Consider the following 20,753-nt stretch of genomic DNA (forward strand, 5'->3'; position numbering starts at 1 on the left):
TATTCCGCTATAGACTTGGTATAATTCGTGATTCATGCGATGCTGCCAGATTTCATTGTCCAATTTACCACCGAGTATTGTTCGCAGCACTATACATTCAATAATGAACCCAAAAGCTCGCCGGTCGACCATTTTCAACGTCCAAGATTCGAAGCCGTACAGAGCAACCGAAATAATTAGAGACCTGTACATCTCGAGTTTGGTGTTCGTCTGTTAGCTGCGGGACTTCAGCTGAATACGAAGTCCGTAAAAAGCTCTACTCGCAGCTACAATACGCCTGTTCACCTCGCGGGTAACATCATTATCGCAAATCACTAGAGTTCCAAGGTACACACATTTTTCAACTAATTCAAAAGTATCACCACCTAACACCACCTCACTTCCAACTATGGGCCCATGATGTCTACCATGTACGTTGTCTTTGTGGTATTATGCAGGGATTGAATCCTGAGAAAATTGAGAGCTTATCTCACGTATCGCTCTCTGTAACTATTATACCCAAGTAACCAGTAAGCACGATAATGCGGCACGGTAACAGCATTATATGCGCATATAGGGTAATCATTTGATGCTTGTCAGTTCTATATTCGCATATAATGCTATTATAATGCCAGAAAAGGCGAAATAGCGTGCCATTATAATGCGAAGATATAACCGTGCTTCTCGGCATCACTAGTGCTGATATAAGACCACGTGAGAAATGTCAGTTGTTTTCGCCAGGTTTTTCGGGCGAATATTTTGTGCTTTCGCGTACGCAGCCAGAGAGCTTTCGCGTATGCGACCAAGCAGCTGGTACACGAGGTAAATAAATAAATGAATGAAAACGGAAACCTCGAATAGTATGCAAAATGTTATAAAATGATTGAGATAGTATTTCTCCGTATCAGACTTATTCATTTTGGTGGTTTTCATCCTTTTAAGGACTTGAAATTGCCACATATTGATCCTTGTTTTATGATGATGAAATTCCTCATTTTGCGTCTCGAACCTGCGACACTTGTATTGTTGAGTTGTTGAAGTTCTGCTCCTTTGCTCCTTCGCCCACATAAGATGAATAGTATTGGAAAGAAAAGTGACCAATTTAAACCACCACTTTTCCCCGTCATAAAACCTGCAATTGTAGTAGTGAGAAGACTTATGTTTGACTCCCTCTCACCACTACATGCAAACACAAAGCACGTGGTATATCTGTCAAAACACTGGATGGCATTTAAACAAGCCCTGTATGCGAATATAGAGCCAATATAGTGCTTATTTAATGCCCGTATGCATCAGGCTTAAAAGCATTAATGATGCTGTAATAGGGTTTCTATGCAGCGGAAGTGCTGTTATAAGGTGTGTAAGCATTTGTGGCGCTATTATAATGCATGTACGCATTTATGATGCTGATTAAGGGCTTATTATTAGTGCTTATGGTTACTTGGGTAATATGCTGCACATTATGAGAGACTGTTTATCGTATACTGCTACAACTTTGATCAGATTGGGGGGATAGTAGTGCATGATAAAACCCCTTTAAATATGCTTCAAACTTGGGGGACACTATTGCTATTGGAAGTTCGTGGATTGTTTATCGTGCCAGTAAAGAAAAACACCTTCCCCCAACGCTAAACAAGCGAGAAAAATGAAATTCATCATCGCTCTCTCTTTGGGGCTCTCGTTCGCTGCTTCCATTTATCAGACTTGTTACAACTTGCGATATATTGACAATCGTGGACCGCAACAGATGGGATATTTTTCTTTGCTTACTTTGATCGTGCTTCATACTCAAAAGAGAGCGAATAATGCAATGCCTGGTATTATGAGACCAATTCGCCGATGTCTCCCTTTCAAAAGGCACGTATGCTTCTTCCACGAATCGGCGATCAATCTCTATTATGTCGGGTCCGATTATGTTATTTATGCCAGCCCATGCCATTATATTATTTTATTTATTTGGTTCTACATCTATCAACTTGATAAAACCTCGTCAAAAATATATCGTCAATTCACTCGGTTCATGACCACATCTCTCAATACTCGACTTCGACCCACGCACTCCAGATCCTGGTGTACCTGGTGAGTCCACCTAGTTCACTGCGCCCCATGCCTTCTTGTTCCGACCGGATTTGTAGCGAACACCATCTTTACCGAACTATTGTCCGGCATTCTTGCAACGTGCCCTGCCCAGCATATCATTCTAGCTTGGGCCACCTTCTGAACTCTTGGTTCGCCGTAGTGCTGGGCGAGCTCGTGGTTCATCCACGAACGCCGAAGATCGTCCTAAGCTCCGATCGTTCCGAAGGTCCGATCGAAAACCCCAAGAGCTAGCAGGTCTTCCTCGAGCATACTCCACGTCTAATGTCCGTAGAGGTGCAAGGTGAATTTATCTTGACCGCCGTTTCTTCTGAAGCCCATAGTAGGTACGACTTCCACTTACTAGACTAAATTTCAATCTAGTATTCATTATAAAAATGTTTTTTTGTCTCGATCTGTTCGATCGAATTTCAAATCTCGTGTGCTAAATTCTCCTAACGGATCATCAATCGAGCAATTGTGGGTTGCTATTACCACTGTCGACGCAACGCTCTACCTGTGTGTGATTTACATCCCCCCTGATCGGGTGAACGATGAGTCTCTGATTGAAAAGCATACTGACTCGCTGGATTGGGTGGTTTCTCAATTGAAACCAAGAGACAGCATTATGATTATCGGCGATTTCAACTTGAGTGGTATTTCCTGGCAGTACGACTGTTCCGGTTCTCTCTTTCCGGTTGCCTCTCGATCAACGATCAGCCTGACGTCCCGAAAGCTACTAGACGCGTACAGCACTGCCTGCCTCCGACAGACTGTCGGCATTATGAATGAAAACTCCCGAGTGCTAGACCTGTGCTTCGTCAGCGAGGAATTACGAGATGCTAGTACGGTAATGCAAGCCCCATCGCCACTTGTTAAAACGTGCAGGCATCATCCTCCCATACTGCTGAAAATGGAGATATGTCCGCAAAAACGCTTCCACGACGTTTCCGAAAGTGTTTTCTACGATTTCCGTAACGCTGACTTCAACGGACTGAACAATTTCTTCGAAAATGTTGACTGGGACGACGTTTTTCGAGATTCTGATGCAAATCTGGCTGCCTCGACAATCTCTGCTATCTTGTTGTACGGCATAGATCAGTACGTTCCCGTCAAGATCAAACGTGAACCTTCGAAACCAGCCTGGTCTAATTCTGAACTGAAAAATCTCAAGAGGGTGAAGAAAGCAGCTCTCAGACGTCATAGTAAGTTTCGTACAGATTCTACGAGAGCACGGTACATGCAAGCGAATACTGAATATAAGCAGCTGAATGATTGTCTGTACAACGCTCATCAGGACCATTTGCAAAGCATCCTCAAAGCAAACCCTAGAAGCTTCTGGAAACACGTTAATGAACAACGGAAAGAATCTGGATTGCCCCCTACCATGTCCGACGGCTTACGTGAGGCCGATTCCAAAGAAGACATTGCTGATATGTTCCGCACGCAATTTAGTAACGTCTTCACCAATGAACACGTCGATCCAGACATTGTTATAGATGCAATTGAAGATGTTCCCCGGCTTTCCACCTTCGTGCAGCAAATCATAATCACTGACGATATGGTTGCATCAGCAAGCAAGGAATTGAAATCGTCCACAGGTTCTGGTCCGGATGGCATTCCTTCTCTTGTTCTCAAACGTTGTGCAGAAACAATTGCAGCCCCGCTTGCAAGGGTTTTTAACCTATCCCTGGCTTCTGGTGTGTTTCCGAATTGCTGGAAACAGTCGTACGTTTTTCCAGTTTTCAAAAAAGGTAGCAAACAGTTAGTCTCCAACTATCGTGGAATAGCTGCGCTGAGCGCTACTTCGAAGCTGTTCGAGGTCATTATTGTATGTATGCATGTAGGTAGCCACCATCCTTGCTTGAGTCTTGCTCTGCTTGCGGTTCCACTCAACAGTAAGGTCAAATTTCACTACCAACCTGATTTCAACATACTGCTGTATGAAGGGCCAAAAGGGGGGTGGCGGACCCGTAAGCAGAGACACTTACGCGAAACCCGCGGGAAGTAGAGAATCTCCTTCCAACAGTGTGATCCAGCAGATTGTGTATTGGAATTTGCAGTACTTGTCGAGCTTTCCACGGGATGGTTTGTTAGAAGAAGGGCGCGTCAAATCGATTACAACTGTTGGAGAGAAAAGTATTCATCGCGAGCGATTAACATTTTTCCACCTGACTCCGATTGGCACTCCACTTCATTGTCCAGTTGTAACTTCAATGATGCCCTGATGCTCCCTCCCTTCCCAGTATATTGTAACGGTAGCCCTTTTTGTTAGTTGTTTATTTGTTAATTGTTTATTTATTTATTATTTTCTATTAAAAATTAGTCAATCAAATTGAAATACATTTAAATATTTATCAACAAAAGTTACATGGACATGATTGAAACCAAAATGACACGAACAATTCAGAAAATTGCATACAACTGCTTCAAGCGTAGATAGGCTATCCGATACGCAGCGTAGATGCGCAAGACCGAGAATCACTGTTCGTGTTTTCGTTACCGTGTTAGAGAACCCCGAAGTAGTCTGCTTTTGAATACTTGGCTTTGTAACGGAATGACAAGAAAAGGCTATTCAATCGCGACGGAGATTTCAATAACTCAGATCACACAAACATAACTAACGGAGACCGTCGGGTTTCTGTTTCCGGGAGCCATACCGTGAGATCCTATCTGAGGAAGAACAGAAATATTCTCGTCCACTTTGTTCCAGATCGTGGTAGAAGTAGGATCGCGTAGTGCAGTTTCTCCTGTGGTGTGATTTCGTGAGTTTATTTAAAACGTGAAGTGTTCTTTAACCAGTATTAATTGTCCCCATATCCCCGTTTAGGCCTGAAATAGTCAGCTAGATTGTGCGGTAATTCGTTGTGCGTGTTGAACTCGAGTTGACCAGTTCAAAGGTAAATGACATTTATTGTGTGTCCTATATGTGCTAATTGTGTCCGTCTAGCCAAGCGCAAGCTTCGGCTGTTATTTTCTAAAAATAGAGCTCAGTACATCGCACAAAGCAACGAGTGAAAACGTCCCGCTGCACCACATCACGTCGCGCGTCCTCCACGTTCTGGTGCCAAAGTTCGCCGGCGCCCTGAGGCCGGAAAGGAGTTGCGAACGTCACCAACGCACTCCAGGCAGAATACCATTCGCCTACCGTCATCTCGTTGGGACCAGAGCCTTGGAAACGCCTGAACGCCCTCGTGAATGAGCGTGATTCCGTAGGAGCAACGTAAGCCATCAGAGCGTCATCCTGAGGTAGCCTACGTCATCGGCAACGCCATCATGCCGTAAGTTCGGAGAGTGAGCTTTGACAAACCGTGAGTAAAACGCAACGTTGCATGCAAGAAGATTAGCACGGACACACAAAAAGCGCTAGAGAGTAGAGATTAGAACCGCACACGTTAGTTAGGAAGGGGGATAGTAGAAGACGAAGAAAGGTCGGCCGAAAAGTCGTTAACGAAAATGTAGATTAGTTAAATGTTAATAAATGTCTTTTTTGAAGTACTTGTTTCCCTAAAAGCCATGTGTTAGTTAGTGATAGTTGAGAAAGTTGAAGTACGTTTCACGTTTCGTTTTGTCTTGAGTTTTCCCGTTTTTTGTTGAGGAATCCGCCTTCCAAAGCGTTATGGAGTCGAAGTGGTTGGGAGATCTCTGCCCGTGATGAGAAAAAGGGTCAGGTCGAGTTCTAGGATTCGGTTGTCTGTCGGGATTTGTTGGTTAGGTTTGTGTGGTCTCAGTTTTTGAAATGTTAGATTCCGTCGAGGCCAGGTTGAAGCAAGAGTCTGCTCACTTGTTCCCGAACACTGTTAAGTATTTGAAAGCTGACTCTTCGGTCAGTACCTAGCCGGGCACCGTAAACACGACGAGTGGTCCTCCTCGGAGGTGGCGCTCAAGCCACTCGTTTAAAATCCAGTCCGGAAGTCAAAAGCAGACTCCGAGCCGCCTTTAGGCCGCTACAATATTGTCAATGGTATATAGTTTAATATGTAATATAATATATAGCATAAAATGTAATATAATATAATGTTATGTAATTTAATAAAACATAATATAATGTAATATAATATAGTATTTATAATCTCCCGACTTAGTATCTTGGAAACGGTGAATGCCGTAACATTGTACAGCGCAAATGGTGATAATTCCATATAACAATCCTGTATAAACAAAATTTGTGTCACGTACTTTAACTCCACTTCATTGTCCAGTTATAACTTCAATGATGCTTTGATGTTCCTTCCGCTTTCCAGTATATTGTCATATGTAAATGACATAAAGTATTAAAATACTAAATAATTTAATAAAATTGTTGTGATGTAATGTGCTATAGAAAACATAAAATATTATAATAAAACATAATATAATATTATACAATACGGCAACTCAGTTTCCTGAAAATGACTAAAGCTAGATGTGTACGCTGGACAGGGCTGATAGTAATAATTCTAAATAACAATCGAAGTTCGCGTCTCGTTCAGGTATTCCAATTCATTGTAAATTTGCAACTTTAATCTTCCCCTGATGCTCCTTCTTTTCCTAGACTCCGGCTGGCAGTCCATTGCATTGTCCAGCTGCAACTTCAATGATGCCTTGATGTACCCTCCCAATACCCAAATATAAAAATGGGAATGATAGCTATATATGAAATAGATGAAGATGTTCAATTTAATATGAATCTTTAAATGTAATGAATCCAACCTCATTAAGTAATTTCCAAACTAAGAATGAATAATAATTTATATAGTAGAATGACATGCTGAAATATAAAGAGCATTTATTTAGTTAGTATCTTAGATATGCAGACTCCATGATGCTTCTGGAAGTTAAACCAATTAATTGGGATAACAAACCAAATATATGTGCGCCTCAGGTGGTCTGGTAGCTATAAGGAATAAAAATTTTCAAGTAAATTTATTGAAGAAGGGTATTATCTGGATACCTTTGTATTACATATAAAAGCTAAATTACAACGCATTAAAATACCTGAAAGAAAAACATGAAAACACAATACCTGCAAAAAAGCAAAACCAAAGCCACAAAAAACTTTTATCTTTTCCATTCAGTAAACAATGTATGCTGAAAAAGATTCATATAAGGTTACGAACCATTCTGGTATTTTCAACACGCTGAAGTAGGACATAGCAAACCAGAATAGAAACTGTACTGAAATCGAAAGTGATTTAATTGAGCTGTGCATCCATAAATTACATCACGCGAGATTTGGCCCTTTTTAGCCCTTCCCCATATGTTACATTTTATGCATGAAGATTTTTAAAATATTGTAGGAATCCTCTTCCTGAAAATATTCTTAAAATATATAAAGCAACTAGTTACTCAAGCTGAAATAGTCAAAAAGTCTCAATAACACAATCATTTAACGAGGGGGAAATGCTGCTCCCCTGTTGCAAACCATGCTCGATAGCAACACATCCATGTGCGACTCAGATTGCAGCTTCAAATAGAGCACACAACGATGTACGTTCTTTCGCTAACACTACAAAATAGATACCACTCTGCACATTGCCAGGTGACCACATCATTAAATCGCTCTCGTTCTCTCCTTTTCGAATGCTGAAAACAAGGGTGCCAGTACTTATCAATGAGAATATATGGAATATATACCGGAAGACATTAAGTGTGCGTGACATCCGTGTACAGTGCATGCAAATGTTTCACAATACCAAGCAATTGAGCTCCCATGGTGGTGTAATTTAGTGACGTTAGTTATTTTTGTTTACGACTTTTCACTTTACTAATGCGAATCCAGTGCGCCGTCCATTTGCTAATGATTGACCAAACAAACAATAAAAAAAAACACAAACAGAAAGAAAATACTTAGCTTTGGTCAGCAGTGGTTTCCGCCGTCGCAGCACCAATTTTTCCTGCGAACGCTGCCCTACACATTTCCACATCAAAACGTATCATCACCAAACCAAATACACAAAAACAGACGAATTCATATGCTACATCTATCAGCCAGCAGCGACACTATGTGCGATGTAACTTTTTCTGCAGCTACACATATACAAACAAAACACACATTTCAACAACATTGATGTAAAAAAGTATGGCCGATTTCTAGGCAAAGGGCTGGTATTTTAGAATTATTCACTTTTCTTATGTTTAGATCACTTGTACATCAATTTCTTCATCACACTCCGAAAATCTCAACTAGCACTTGCCGCCAACATGTTTATTCTCACTGCTTTATTTCCAGGAGAACCCTCACTCTCGTTATAATTAGCTCTCTCCCTCTTTCTCCTCTCTGGGTCTCTTCCCCGTTCTTTCCATCATACACACACATTAATGTCAACATTTCTTCATGATTTCATGCACTCCGTTTGTTCAGAACTTTTGCTTCTTTCATTTCACTTTCAATTTCAACCATCCAAAGCATCATTTCACCTCAAGACGATTCGAAAAAAAGAATACATGTACACCCCACTAGTATTAACACCATGAATCATCGACACTTTTGATCAAACGCAAGCCAAATTAAGCGTCACTTGAAGCACTTCGCAATCACGCACGAGCTTATCGCAGACACATCTGACTCTCACTGTAGTCACAAGAGAACTGAAGCTGTTCGAGGTCATTATTCTGCAAAAATTGGTCCAAAGCTATGCACATTACATATCGCCTGATCAACATGGATTCATGCCCAAACGTTCGACGACAACTAACCTGGCTTGCTTCACTTCGTTCATTTTACGCCTAATGGAGGCTGGTCAACAAGTCGATGCCATTTACACGGATCTCTCCGCTGCATTTGACAAGATGAACCATCAAATCGCAGTGGCCAAGTTTGATAAGCTTGGTATGGGAAACAGCATGCTTCTATGGCTCCAATCGTACCTAACCGGTCGGAATATGTCCGTCAAAATAGGAGATCACGTTTCATTACCCTTTAAAGTCTGGTCCGGAGTTCCTCAGGGTAGTCACCTCGGTCCGTTTCTTTTCCTGTTATACATGAACGATGTTAATTTCAAGCTTAAGTGCCTGAAGCTTTCATACGCCGATGACTTGAAGCTGTATTGGACGATAAAGCAACCGGAAGACGCAGTTTTTCTACAACATGAGTTGGAAGCCTTCGCTGAATGGTGTCAAATAAATCGAATGTCGCTGAACGTGTCAAAATGTTCCGTTATATCATTCAGCCGCAAACATGCACCTTTCCATTTCGGATATTTTCTAGCAGGCACGCAACAGTCACAGACTTGGGCATTCTCCTGGACTCAAAAATGACATTCAAAGACCACGTTGCATATGCTGTGTCCAAAGCTTCATCTCAACTGGGATTCCTGTTCCGGTATGCCAAAAAGTTTCGGGATGTGTACTGCCTAAAGGCTTTATACTGTTCGATAGTGCGCCCTACTCTGGAATATTCGTCAATCATCTGGTCTCCGTACTATCAGAATGGAATCAAACGTGTTGAGGCTATTCAACGCAAATTCGTCCGCTTTGCTCTACGCCACCTCAGATGGAGAGATCCGCTTAACCTGCCCAGCTATGGTAGCCGATGTCAGCTAATCAAATTGGAGTCACTGGTGTCGAGACGCAACGTAGCCAAAGCCTGCTTTGTTGGAGATCACCTGCAAGGCAACATCGACTGCTCCACACTGCTCAGCTGCTTGGACATCAACGTACGACGCCGCAATCTTCGAACTCATTCGTTCATCAACATACCTTCTGCCAGAACAAACTACGGTTTACAGGAACCAATGCGTAGCATGTCCCGAGTATTCAATATGTGTTATCATGTTTTTGATATTAATGTGTCGCGTGAAACTAATAAGTCTAGTTACCGTCGAGTTTTGTGCTAATTTTTGTAATCTTGGTTTGAATATTTTAGTGTTTGTATTTTGTTTAAGAAACAAGGGTCATTGGGGTAATGTTTTACCTGTTGACTAATAAATAAATACATAAATACATAAATAAATAAATGATCTCTTCCTATCTCGATGGTCCTTTCGATATCGAGATGTGGAGAGGCGACTGTAGTAGGGTACAAAAAAGCTTCAAAAGCCTGGCCAGTCGTGTGTTGGCACGGTGTGGGACACAGGTTAGGCTTGCTCAACCACTAAAAAACTTTCTCTACTTCTCCTGTGCCTTGATCTCCCCCGGAATTACATCGCGTAACTTCATCGGGGGAGTTCTGCTCCATAACTTCATCGGAGCAGTTTTGCTCGTTCGCTGTTGGAGCTTTATGTCAAAAACGCTGCTCACTACGACATTTCTACAGTGTCCCTGTGATTACTCGTTTTGCCCAAATGATGGTATCACTGGCGATCTCTGCACCTTTCCGCTCCTTGCGAGTACTATCGCGTCTCCACTAGATTCTCCATCCGATTCGTTTCGATTGCTCCATTTGATTGTGTCCCCCTTCGGTCCACTATCTCCACTCTTTGTATATAGTCGCCTCTCGTGATCCCATGGTTGTCTATGTAAGCAGAGAGGCCATGCTAGGGTTAACACAATCCTTCATAGGGGTTGTGTTCAGAGCCGGATCGGCGTATGTCAGGAATGTTACATCTGAGCCTACTACTCACCGAGGTTGGTGAAGAGTTTCGAACATACACGAAGGCCTGCCAAGGGTTAATCAGGACGGACGCAGTCTCCTCATAGTGATAATTGCCATTTCAAGTTGGTGTCACCCTTCCTTACTAAGGGAACAGTAAAGACTGGAACGCGCAAAAATTGGTCGACATTAGATTGTTAAAATGATTGAGTTATCATTACTAATACATCCTTGAGAAGGGATACACATGAAGAGGTAAAAATTAATCACTCGTAATGAATTCATTTGACAACAATTACTTAAAGGGCTTATAATTTCGTTTATGTTGATTGATTTCAAGTAATATTACGATTTTTTTGTTATTTTACAAGTGAATTTGTTATTTAGGGAGAGATCCCCCAGTACCGGACACCTGAGCTGCTAAATTAACAATAAAAAAAACACTTGATTATATACGGTCTTGGTGCTTATTTATGAAAAATATCATCGTTTTTGTAGCGCTCAAGATTAAATTTGAAAATATAAATATGAATTTTGACATAGCATTTTGATGATGTATTTGAGTACCGTTAAGTCACCAGTCACCGTGCGGCCTCCATTCACCGTGCACATATACAAATTCCTACAGAATATTCATACAATTTTCACAAATTATTCTTTTGTCAGCAAAACAAGATAAAACTGATGAAATGAAGTAGTTTTTGTCACAAAGCATTTTGAAAAACCTAGTTTATGTAGTCAAAATTATGTGAATTCTGTTTGATAATGATATTTTTCAACACTCTTAGTAGAAACGCCAAAAAATCACATTTTTTCATTTTAACGATAGAGTATGAAATTTTTTAAAATTTCAACAAGTTTTCACTGTGGATACTATAAGTAAGATGTATTTCATCGTATGAGCAATAAGATTCTATGCAAATTAGAATTATTTATTTCGTTTCAGTTGAAACCCAAATGCACGGTGAATGGACCCTTTTCAATATATATGGTTCCTATTACCGTGCATTAGTGTAAAAGGCATGAAACTATTCGGTAATATTAGATTTATTGTTATATTGTCATTAAGCTACTTCATATTTAGTTTTTGAATGAATATGGAATGGTTTGGACAATACAGTCAAACCTCCTATTACGGTTTTAATGAAAACATAATGATTTAGACAATTATAATTTTTTATGGTTTTTATTGTAAATGATAATTTGAATACTCTTAAAAATGAGTGCGCACACTACTAGCAACATAGTTTCACCATTAACAACGTTTTTTCGAGATACAAAATTAAATCATGACGAAAACTATACGCACGGTGAATGGTGCACTAGTGTGCACGGTAAATGGTGACATTGAACGGTACGAGGCGACCTTAGTATGACATTTTCAAACATAATTTTTGAGTAATTTTTTGTTATGCATCATTAGTTTTAGATTTTTCCCTGAATTATTATATAATTGGACGCTACGTAGTGGTATTCTAGTGCGCTTCAAATAATTTGGAAAAGTTATATAATTTTTTGAAGTTCAAATTTTTCTTAAATGCACGGTGAATGGTAGCTTGACGGTACCAAATTGACCAATATTGAAAGGTACGCAATACCGGACACGATCTGGAAATGTCTCGAATTCTTTTAATTTGTACATCATTGAAAGTTTTACTATTGCCAATATATATTGGTGCAAAATTACAAAGATATCATGTAACAAATGAAGCTGTCTGAAACTAGAGGAATAGGAGGCGCTAGACCCAAATTGTAGTTTGCCCATATTTGATTCAAATATGGTACAAACTACATTCTCGCTTTAAAATTATGTTGGTTTTCCATTATTCCTGCGATATAAACATTATTTTTCCATATTCAAAATCATTAAAAGATAAAATAATTTTTCAAAAGAGCGTGCATATTCCAAAGACGTGTTTTTCTACGCAACCAGTCCTCTTATAGGAGGGCGGGGTTGGTGGTCTGATGGCTACCGTTCCTGCTCCATAAGCAGAAGGTCAACGCTAGAACCAGAGACGGATGAGAAACCGTTTCCCTAACGCTTCGATTCTTCTACGCGCATGCCCTACCTCACGCGTGATACATAGGCAGTCTGCTAACCACAAAAGCAAACCTCTCTGCCATGCCTTCCCCCAATCCATACACTCCCGCATGAACTGGCGTAGATGCAATCGGACTCGGTCTACAGTGGGCCAGTATAAGTACAACAGCAATTCCTCCCTCTTCCCCACATTGGTCTGCATTCTGACGTGGCAGGGGCCATTGTCGCTAAAAAAAATAGAAGATCACCAGCACTTATACACTGAGGGTGTCTGTTAGTCCCAAGCAGTCATCTAGTTGGTTCCTTGTGTAAGTGCAGCTAATCTGGCGATACTGGAGTAGCATCCACGGGCGGCCAATCAAGCTCAAGCAACCAGTCCTCTCTATAGGAGCTTCCTTTTCATCTAAATACACCGTCTTGATTGAACCATGATTTCTCAATTTTTCGACGGTGTCCGGTATTAGGTGATGTCCGGTACTGGGGGATCTCCTCCTACTTTGGTGGCAAGAAGGTTATTAGTATTTTCTTTTAACATAGGAACGAAGTTTGAATCATCTCCATCTTACCGAATAAATTTAATTTTTAAGGAAGTTATATATAACAACTAAACTATTATTTACAAGTGCAATGGTACCGTAATCCGGGGGCAAATTGATCACTTTTTCACAACTTTGTGTCGTGGTTTCCTTTGGAATTCAAAAATTTTAAAATTTATTTCGGTTAAATCAGTACTTAATTAATCTCTACCAGTTTATGTGATCGATTTTTTTTATAAAATAAAATTTAAAATTTCATAAAATTAGTTTTAATATCAAAAATTGAAAATGACACATTGGGGCGAAATTGATCACTATATAATAATGCATATTTAAGATTGTAAAATTTCCCTATCTACTAAATTTGGGTCTCCTGAATCTGAAAATGATGTCGAAATTCTTACAACTCATATACCTATATCATCATTTTATTGCAAAATTAAACTTTGTAAATCTGCATAATACGCCTAAATTTATGCAATTTCCCTTGAAATAATCACGTTATTCAACAATAAACGGTTTTACAAGCAAAAAACTACTCTTGTAATGCTGTACGATTTCAGAAATGAGTTCAGCAGTTCACACTGAAGCTTACACAACATTTTTAACACTCAAAGTTTGCATGCAGGCTTAGCACCAGTGGATTGTTTAGTACCGACGTTTCCAACAGTATTGCTAACAACTTCGAAAACTGTAAATATTTCTGTGTAAAACTGACCTATATAATAAATAAATAGTTTAAAACCATCATTAAACATCTATAAAGTTAAAAAACATTTAATGTCTTTGATGGCAACGAAGTAAAAAGCATCCTTGAAAGGAAATGCTATTTGGTACCGACCTGATCGAATTCACCTCAGTGATCAATTCGCCCCCCGATTACGGTACAATAGTTATATATGCAAAATGATGTTTTTTTTCTGCACGAGTTGTACATTTATCCAACGAGGATCGCCGAGTTGGATAAATACAACGAGTGCTGAAAAAATCGAGTTTTGCAACGAGTTGCACAACATTTTTTGCTATTGCGCAAGATTCCGTTTAATCTGGATCATTTCCAAAAACACAGACAAACATTTCAATAGAAACTACGTGGGTGCACATCTATGTGTATTATAAATTCTTTATTATTCAATCGCGTAGGCTGCGATATCTACGAATGTCACAAATTTTCTCGTTCACATGATACAGACCCATATTCCCTATTGGAGGACAGAACAGGTGCGTGCAGCAGCGGGTTCTGCTGTCACCTATACGAATGCTGGACGATCCGTTCCCAAACAAGTATTGTCAGATCGGTCTAAAAATGCAGTTCACCTAAAATGGATTTTTCTCGGTTTCCATACCCTGTTTCGGAAGTAGGGCGTATTAGAACGAATCAAATGCACCACTTCCGAAGGGCCCATTCACAAATTTCATAACGCTGAAGTGGGTGGGTGGGTTACAGCTCATACAGCTCATACAAAATTAGAAAAATATTCTTCAAAAAGCATTACCCCCTGGTGGGTGTCCAAAATAGTCATTTTCGGTGACACTACCCCGAACGCCACTACCCCGAATGCCACTACCCGAACGCCATTACCCCGAAAGCCATTACCCCGAATGGGTCATTACCCCGAACGCCACTACCCCGAATGGGTCACTACCCCGAACGCCATTACCCCGAATGGATAACATTTTGAGACATATTCTAGTTAGAGAGTGGGGAGATAATTGTACGATTCCTTTTGAGTATTTCACGAGTTTGGGTCAAAATGTATTTTTCAAATATTAGAAGATAAAAAAGCAGCTAGTTGTTCTGCAAATAATTTTTACACACTAAGTTTTGTCCTCTAATTTTGGGAAGATTCACACATCCACATTGCAATGCTCTGAAGAACAGCCTATTTCGAAAAGAAGGGTGAATTTATTATGAGAAGGATAGCTATAATATGCAAATGTTGTTCTATGGAACCCGCCTAAAAACCAACCTAATAGACGACCGTTCCGCTATCGCACTTGTACACTTGTACATTTAGAAAGATGCAAATTTTGAAATTTTAGCTCCCCTATGCTTGAACGATTTCAATTATGGTAAATAGCATCCATCCAAAGTTTGAAGTGATTCTGAAGAAATTTGACTGTGCACATGCCATTTGAAGTTTATATGGAGATTACTATGGAACACGCCAATATTTTGTGTTCTTCCCTCTATCTCTTCGTCATAATATTTCATGGAAAAATGAACAAATTCTTCTAATGTGAAATCCTCCCAGCTACAACTTTGCCGAAGACCAGTTTTTGATTGGACGTCAGGATAAATTGTTATTCATCATCATAAAGTGGGTTTGCATTTTACATGCTTAACCAACTGCTCGGCAGGCAACAGTGGTACTCCTGGCGGGAAGAGTAGATCAAAGTAATCCAGGCTACTATGTTCTACAGCAAAACAGCAGTGTTGCTCTGAAAGTAGTTGAATGATCATCTCAGCGTGGTTTGAACTTTGGAATCAAGAATAACAAAATATCCAGAAATCCAATCAAAATGTGGTCTTCGGCAAAGTTGTAGCTGGGAAGTTTTCACATGAGATGAGTGTGTTCACTTTTCCATAGATTATTATGACGAGCAGTTAGAGGACTGAACACAAAAGGTTTGCCTTTTCCATAGTAATTTCCATATTAATTTCAAATAGCGTGTGTACAACCAAATTTCTTCCGAATCACTTCAAATTTTGGGAGGATCATTTTCACCATAATTGACATCGTTTAAGCATAGGGGAACAAAAACTTCAAGATTTGCATCAGTCTATTGTACATGTTAGAAAAATCGGCGGCCTCTGATTGACGCTACAGTAAGAACTTTTGTTGATTTGTGGGATCATTTATTTGAATTTCTGTGAGATAACCACAAAAGAAAATATTTTTTTGATTCAAGATAATGAAGAAATGATGATGGCAGAAAAGTGGTGAGCAAATCCATAAGAGACCTGTCTGTTTAAATACAAGAAGATAAAAGAAAGGGAAATTTTTTGATTAGAATTATAGCAGGAATCACTTTAGTGAATGCCTTCAAGATATATTCCTTTATAAAAAGCTGTTCTATATGGAAATATTAGTGACTAGCTTATCCTACAAAATCGTGAAAAAACAGCCTATTTATAAAAGAAGGGCAAATTTCTGGTGAAATGTTTGCAGCTATGACGTTAATGATCACTGTAACAACGTGATGCTATGACACAACCTGTATTCATAAGAAAGAAAAATATTTGTTCAAAAACAAAATTGAAATATAAACACCACCAAAAAGTCCAAATACCGGTGATTACGCATCTGTTAAGCAACACCATATTGAGGGTTATGGATTCGAATTCCTTTCAGTCAATAAAAGGCTTATTTTATTAAAGCCCATTCATAAATTTCGTAACGCTTAAGGGAGCAAAAAAGTTTGTGGGTGGTTGTTCTCAAAATGTTACTGCCCATTCACAATATGTAGAATTTCCATACAAAAAAAAGTACGAGGGGGTGGGTAGGTGTTAAAAATGGCAATTTTTGGCGAAATGAAATTTGTGAATGAACCCTTGAATTGCGAAGGTGCCCACTGAGCTGATAAACAGGCACTGTCTCAGAAAGAATGAGAAGAATATTGTAGCCATCAAAATTTTTCGAAAGAATAGCTGGCATACAAAAGAAGGGAAAATATATGATGAACATTTCACCAACGAATTTTACGTGCCATTTATTACCAGCCTTCATTAGAGACGCATTTTTGCACGCAAAACAAGATACTGTACTGTATCTCATACTATTCGGGGTAATACCTCATTCGGGGTAGTGGCGTTCGGGGTAATGACCCATTCGGGGTAATGGCTTTCGGGGTAGTGACCCATTCGAGGTAGTGGCGTTCGGGGTAATGGCGTTCGGGGTAATGGGATGGAGCCAATGAATCAACCCGAAGTTAGGTATCTCGCATAGATTCTGAGAAAAATCTAACTTCGGCGAGAAACTTATTCTAACATTTTATTGCGCCGACAATATCACCAGGATCGCACATCACATTAAAATTAGATGCTATGACAGAACAGGCTGACGCATCCCAAACAGTACTGAAAAGTGCTACTTTTTAGCACCGAAAACAGTGCTAAAAAGTAGCACTTTTCAGCATTGTTTTTTTTTGGTAGGAAAAGTAGGCCATTATGTAGTGCATCTAATCAATGAAAAGTTGATTGATTTGCAACGGAATCGCAAAAAAAAAATTTATTATAAGGCTTAGACGGTTCCTATATTTCAGGTCAAATATATTGTTGCATCCACATTAGGGCAGTTCAAAATTTTAAAATGTTTGATAATCCAATCTTCCATGTATTTGTTACCATCCTAACCGTAAAAATAGTGTTCTGTGAAATTTTTAGCTTCCTAGGTGGTGATTTAAAGGTGGTCCAAAAACAATGTAGGTTTATATGGAAATTATTATGGAGAAATTTTGAGGTATATTTCAAACACGCTAGTACTGTAATGTAAGTACAAACTAATTATCCCATAGTAAAAACTCATTCTTCAAACCTTTATGGTAAGTATGGTAAGGAGCATATGGGAGATTGGATTATCAAACATTTTTATAATTTGAATCGCCCTAATCCACATAATTATCGGTGTTCTTGCTCTCGCAGATATTCTTTAAAACATTGTTAAAAAAAACCTAACCCATACTCAAATCTGCCAATCCCTTTGCTCGCACGGTTCCGTAGAATTGAAATTTGAAAACTGACAGATTGTGTTCTGTGAAAAATAATATATCGTTTCGGTAGCTCCCTGCTGGTAGAAACGGAGGAAACATGTAGTCCTCGAAACTGAAATCCAAAAATTCCATTGTTCCCTAAAATGAAATTAGAAATAATTATCCTTTCATATTGCTCAGATTTACATTAAAAGTTACCTGAATTGGACACCGGAAGTCGTAATTTGGCAAAATGTCCTTCAAATATCGACGATAAAGTTGTTGCATCATGGTCAACTGCTCGGGTTTCGAACTTAGAAAGGCACAAATATCGCCCCATTCATCGATCCCCAGCAGAGGCAGCCAAACGTTCACATTGCCCTTGTACCATATTTTCATGGATCCGAAAATGGGTTCGAAAGGTTTTACAAAAGTCCCTCGGAAAGACAGAGAGGATGGTTTGTTTCGGCGCAGTTTCAGCTTACAAAGTTCCACAATGATGTAGTCGGGCTGACCAGTGCATAGGAATCTAGTCGTATGAACTGTGAAGGGACGTTTATCTAGAAATCCCGCGTACCACGTGGTGTTGCTGGCGAGAGTGTTGAGCACTACGTGAAGTATCAGTATGAATGCGAAACGCATATCTGGTGGTAACGGTGAGTTTTCGATAACAACTGTTGGAAGGGTGGCAAATCATGGTACTACTGAGTAGTGCGAGTAATTATTTTTTATTGTTTCCTCAAATTAAGGAAGCATTCGTGCATATCGATTGCGATAATCAGTGTAATTGTCTATGGGTTTCGTACACGGAGAAATATTTTTAACTAATTTTTGAGTTTTCTTTACCCAAAATTAAGTATATCGATCATAGTTTCAACCCAAAATCTCTCGGTTTTCTCTTTCTCCCACACAAATGTTGTCAAAAATAGAGACAGCTGCATCTACCCAAGGGGGGTACTTTGGCCCAATAAGCCAAATTTGGGTAAATGCAACTTTTCTTATGTTTGGGTCGAAAGAACTCAATTTTGCGTTAAATCAACCCAAAATTGAGTATATTTTTCTAATGGAATTAAAGCCAAACTACCTAGTGGGGACCTTGGAAATTTAGCCAAAATTAAAATATAGGGCTCAACTACGGAATTGCGTTGAAACAACCTAAAATTGAGTTGAATTCCGTCTTCGTGTAAAAAAACATTATGAAGCATAAAATAATGTTTTAAACAATGTGTATATAGAGTGAAGTGGTGCAAAAGTTCGCCCTTGATGGTATAATTAGCATTTCCAGGAAGGCTATAGCGATTGAAATGTAACAAATACGATATATATAGGCTTAAATAAAGCTACAATTATTTCAGAAAATTAATGCATTTGTACTTATTTTAGAGATCTCCAAACATTCTGGAGCGATATATCTTTCCATTTGACTCAGGAATTTTGTTATAAAAACTTCACCTCGTTCGATTCTGGTTGAATTTTAAATTAATTCAATTCATGTGCCTTTGTAATTTCAGCCCTTACGAGCACTGATGCTGGGAATAAACTGGCTGATAGCGGAGTTCTTCATAACTTTATCGAAGTTTGACTTCTGGGTGCATGGCATTCCTAGTCCTGAATACGATTATGACACCGGAGGTAAGTTCCACATTTATATTGTACATGATCGAGAATACCTAAGAGCATTGATGTTTTATTCCAACAGTTGAGTACGAAGACACCGACTATGGTGACATGTCACGACCCAAGCCGAAGAAGCCTCTGGTAGATGAAGAAGAGGAGTATTTTAACCGTCCCAAGGAAATCAAAATGGAAACTGTGTACGAAGCGTGCGACAAAAAGTCCAACCTGTACGTTATGCAGCAGGACAAGTTCATCAAGGGTGACGGATTCTTCTACGAATCAGAACCGGTCAATCCTATGGAGTGAGTATGGCTTTGGTTAGTGAATTCAATAATTTAAAACTCAACATTGATCTTGTATTCGCAGACTGTTGCACCGACCGTACTTTGCCAAACGGGTTCCACGTTCGAATTTACTGATGGTCATCGTCGAAAGTGAGTATCCATCGGACCATGTGATTCTGTCGGCGGCTCCCCAAAACGTCATGCACAATGGGAGTCAGGCGCTTCCGTGCGTGAAAACAAGGCTAAACTTTTTACCCCGCCGACGGCTGGAGGAATGCTACACCGAGCATCCTGACGTAAGTTTTAGAAATGTGCAATTTTCAAGCGGGTTTCCCTTAATGTTTATGAAAATGTACCATTGGTAACCTTGTTTTTGAACGAGTGAAAAAAATTCTATTCATATCATCACTTTAATGGAAAATGACCCATCCTATATTCGCACAGAATCGATAAGCTTCACACTTCTCGCGGTTAGTATCATAGCGGTAAACTGCAAAGATGGATTTCAATTCATTCATGTAATTTTTCTCCAAAACATTAAATCCTCCAGTAAGTTTAATTAACGTTTATGTAATTCCATTCAAGTAATATTCGACTCTCGATTTTCTTTCTGAAAGCCAACTTTGCCTCTTTGATTGCTTACTGCGTTCTTCTCTTTGCGTTTCTGTCCGTGCGCGTTGCATTCTTCGTCTAGCTCTAGCCCGAAGATTGGCAATTGATTCGCACCAATAGTACACCAGCGGCCTTTTCTCTCTGGGAGGGGATTTTTTCGGCATGGCATCACAAGCTCGTGATATAACAGCAACTAGTTCTTCACCGTTTAGGTCCAGAGTGTACTTTGCCGTCGAAGCACGTTGTTTTCCAACCTCAAGCTTGAGTCGAGTTAGATCGCACTGCCCTCCACCCGCCTTATATGGGAAAATTCCTCAATCGACACCCTTCCCGAGCAGAATAAAAGTGCTACTGAATACCAAACTGAGGTATTCCATAATTTCCAATAATAACAATCTGAATGA

At 39.6% G+C, this 20,753-nt stretch overlaps 2 protein-coding genes across 4 annotated transcripts in view; one reads left to right on the forward strand and one right to left on the reverse strand.

The window, feature by feature from the left end:
* LOC5574272 (voltage-dependent calcium channel subunit alpha-2/delta-3) overlaps positions 1–20,753 on the forward strand; it is an 82,097-nt gene that overhangs the window by 53,983 nt on the left and 7,361 nt on the right. For all 3 annotated transcript variants that reach the window (XM_021844867.1, XM_021844865.1, XM_021844866.1), the window contains 3 exons: positions 19,348–19,468; positions 19,536–19,755; positions 19,820–20,033. In XM_021844867.1, the coding sequence (XP_021700559.1) occupies positions 19,348–19,468; positions 19,536–19,755; positions 19,820–20,033 (555 nt within the window). The remainder of the gene's footprint in view (positions 1–19,347; positions 19,469–19,535; positions 19,756–19,819; positions 20,034–20,753) is intronic.
* Positions 17,748–18,635, reverse strand: LOC110676551. Its single transcript, XM_021844868.1, has 2 exons — positions 18,056–18,635; positions 17,748–17,995 (listed from the first exon to the last, which is right to left on the reverse strand). The coding sequence occupies exons 1-2, from the start codon at positions 18,476–18,478 to the stop codon at positions 17,819–17,821; spliced, it is 600 nt and encodes a 199-aa protein (XP_021700560.1). The 5' UTR covers positions 18,479–18,635; the 3' UTR covers positions 17,748–17,818.

The sequence above is a fragment of the Aedes aegypti genome, chromosome 2, assembly GCF_002204515.2.
Source record: "Aedes aegypti strain LVP_AGWG chromosome 2, AaegL5.0 Primary Assembly, whole genome shotgun sequence".
Lineage (NCBI taxonomy): Eukaryota > Metazoa > Arthropoda > Insecta > Diptera > Culicidae > Aedes > Aedes aegypti.

Coding starts and splice junctions, on each gene's coding strand:
- LOC110676551 (XM_021844868.1), bottom strand. CDS start 18,478: ATGCGTTTCGCATTCATACTGATACTTCACGTAGTGCTCAACACTCTC. Junction 17,996..18,055: donor ACTTCCGGTGTCCAATTCAG/GTAACTTTTAAT, acceptor ATTTCATTTTAG/GGAACAATGGAATTTTTGGA.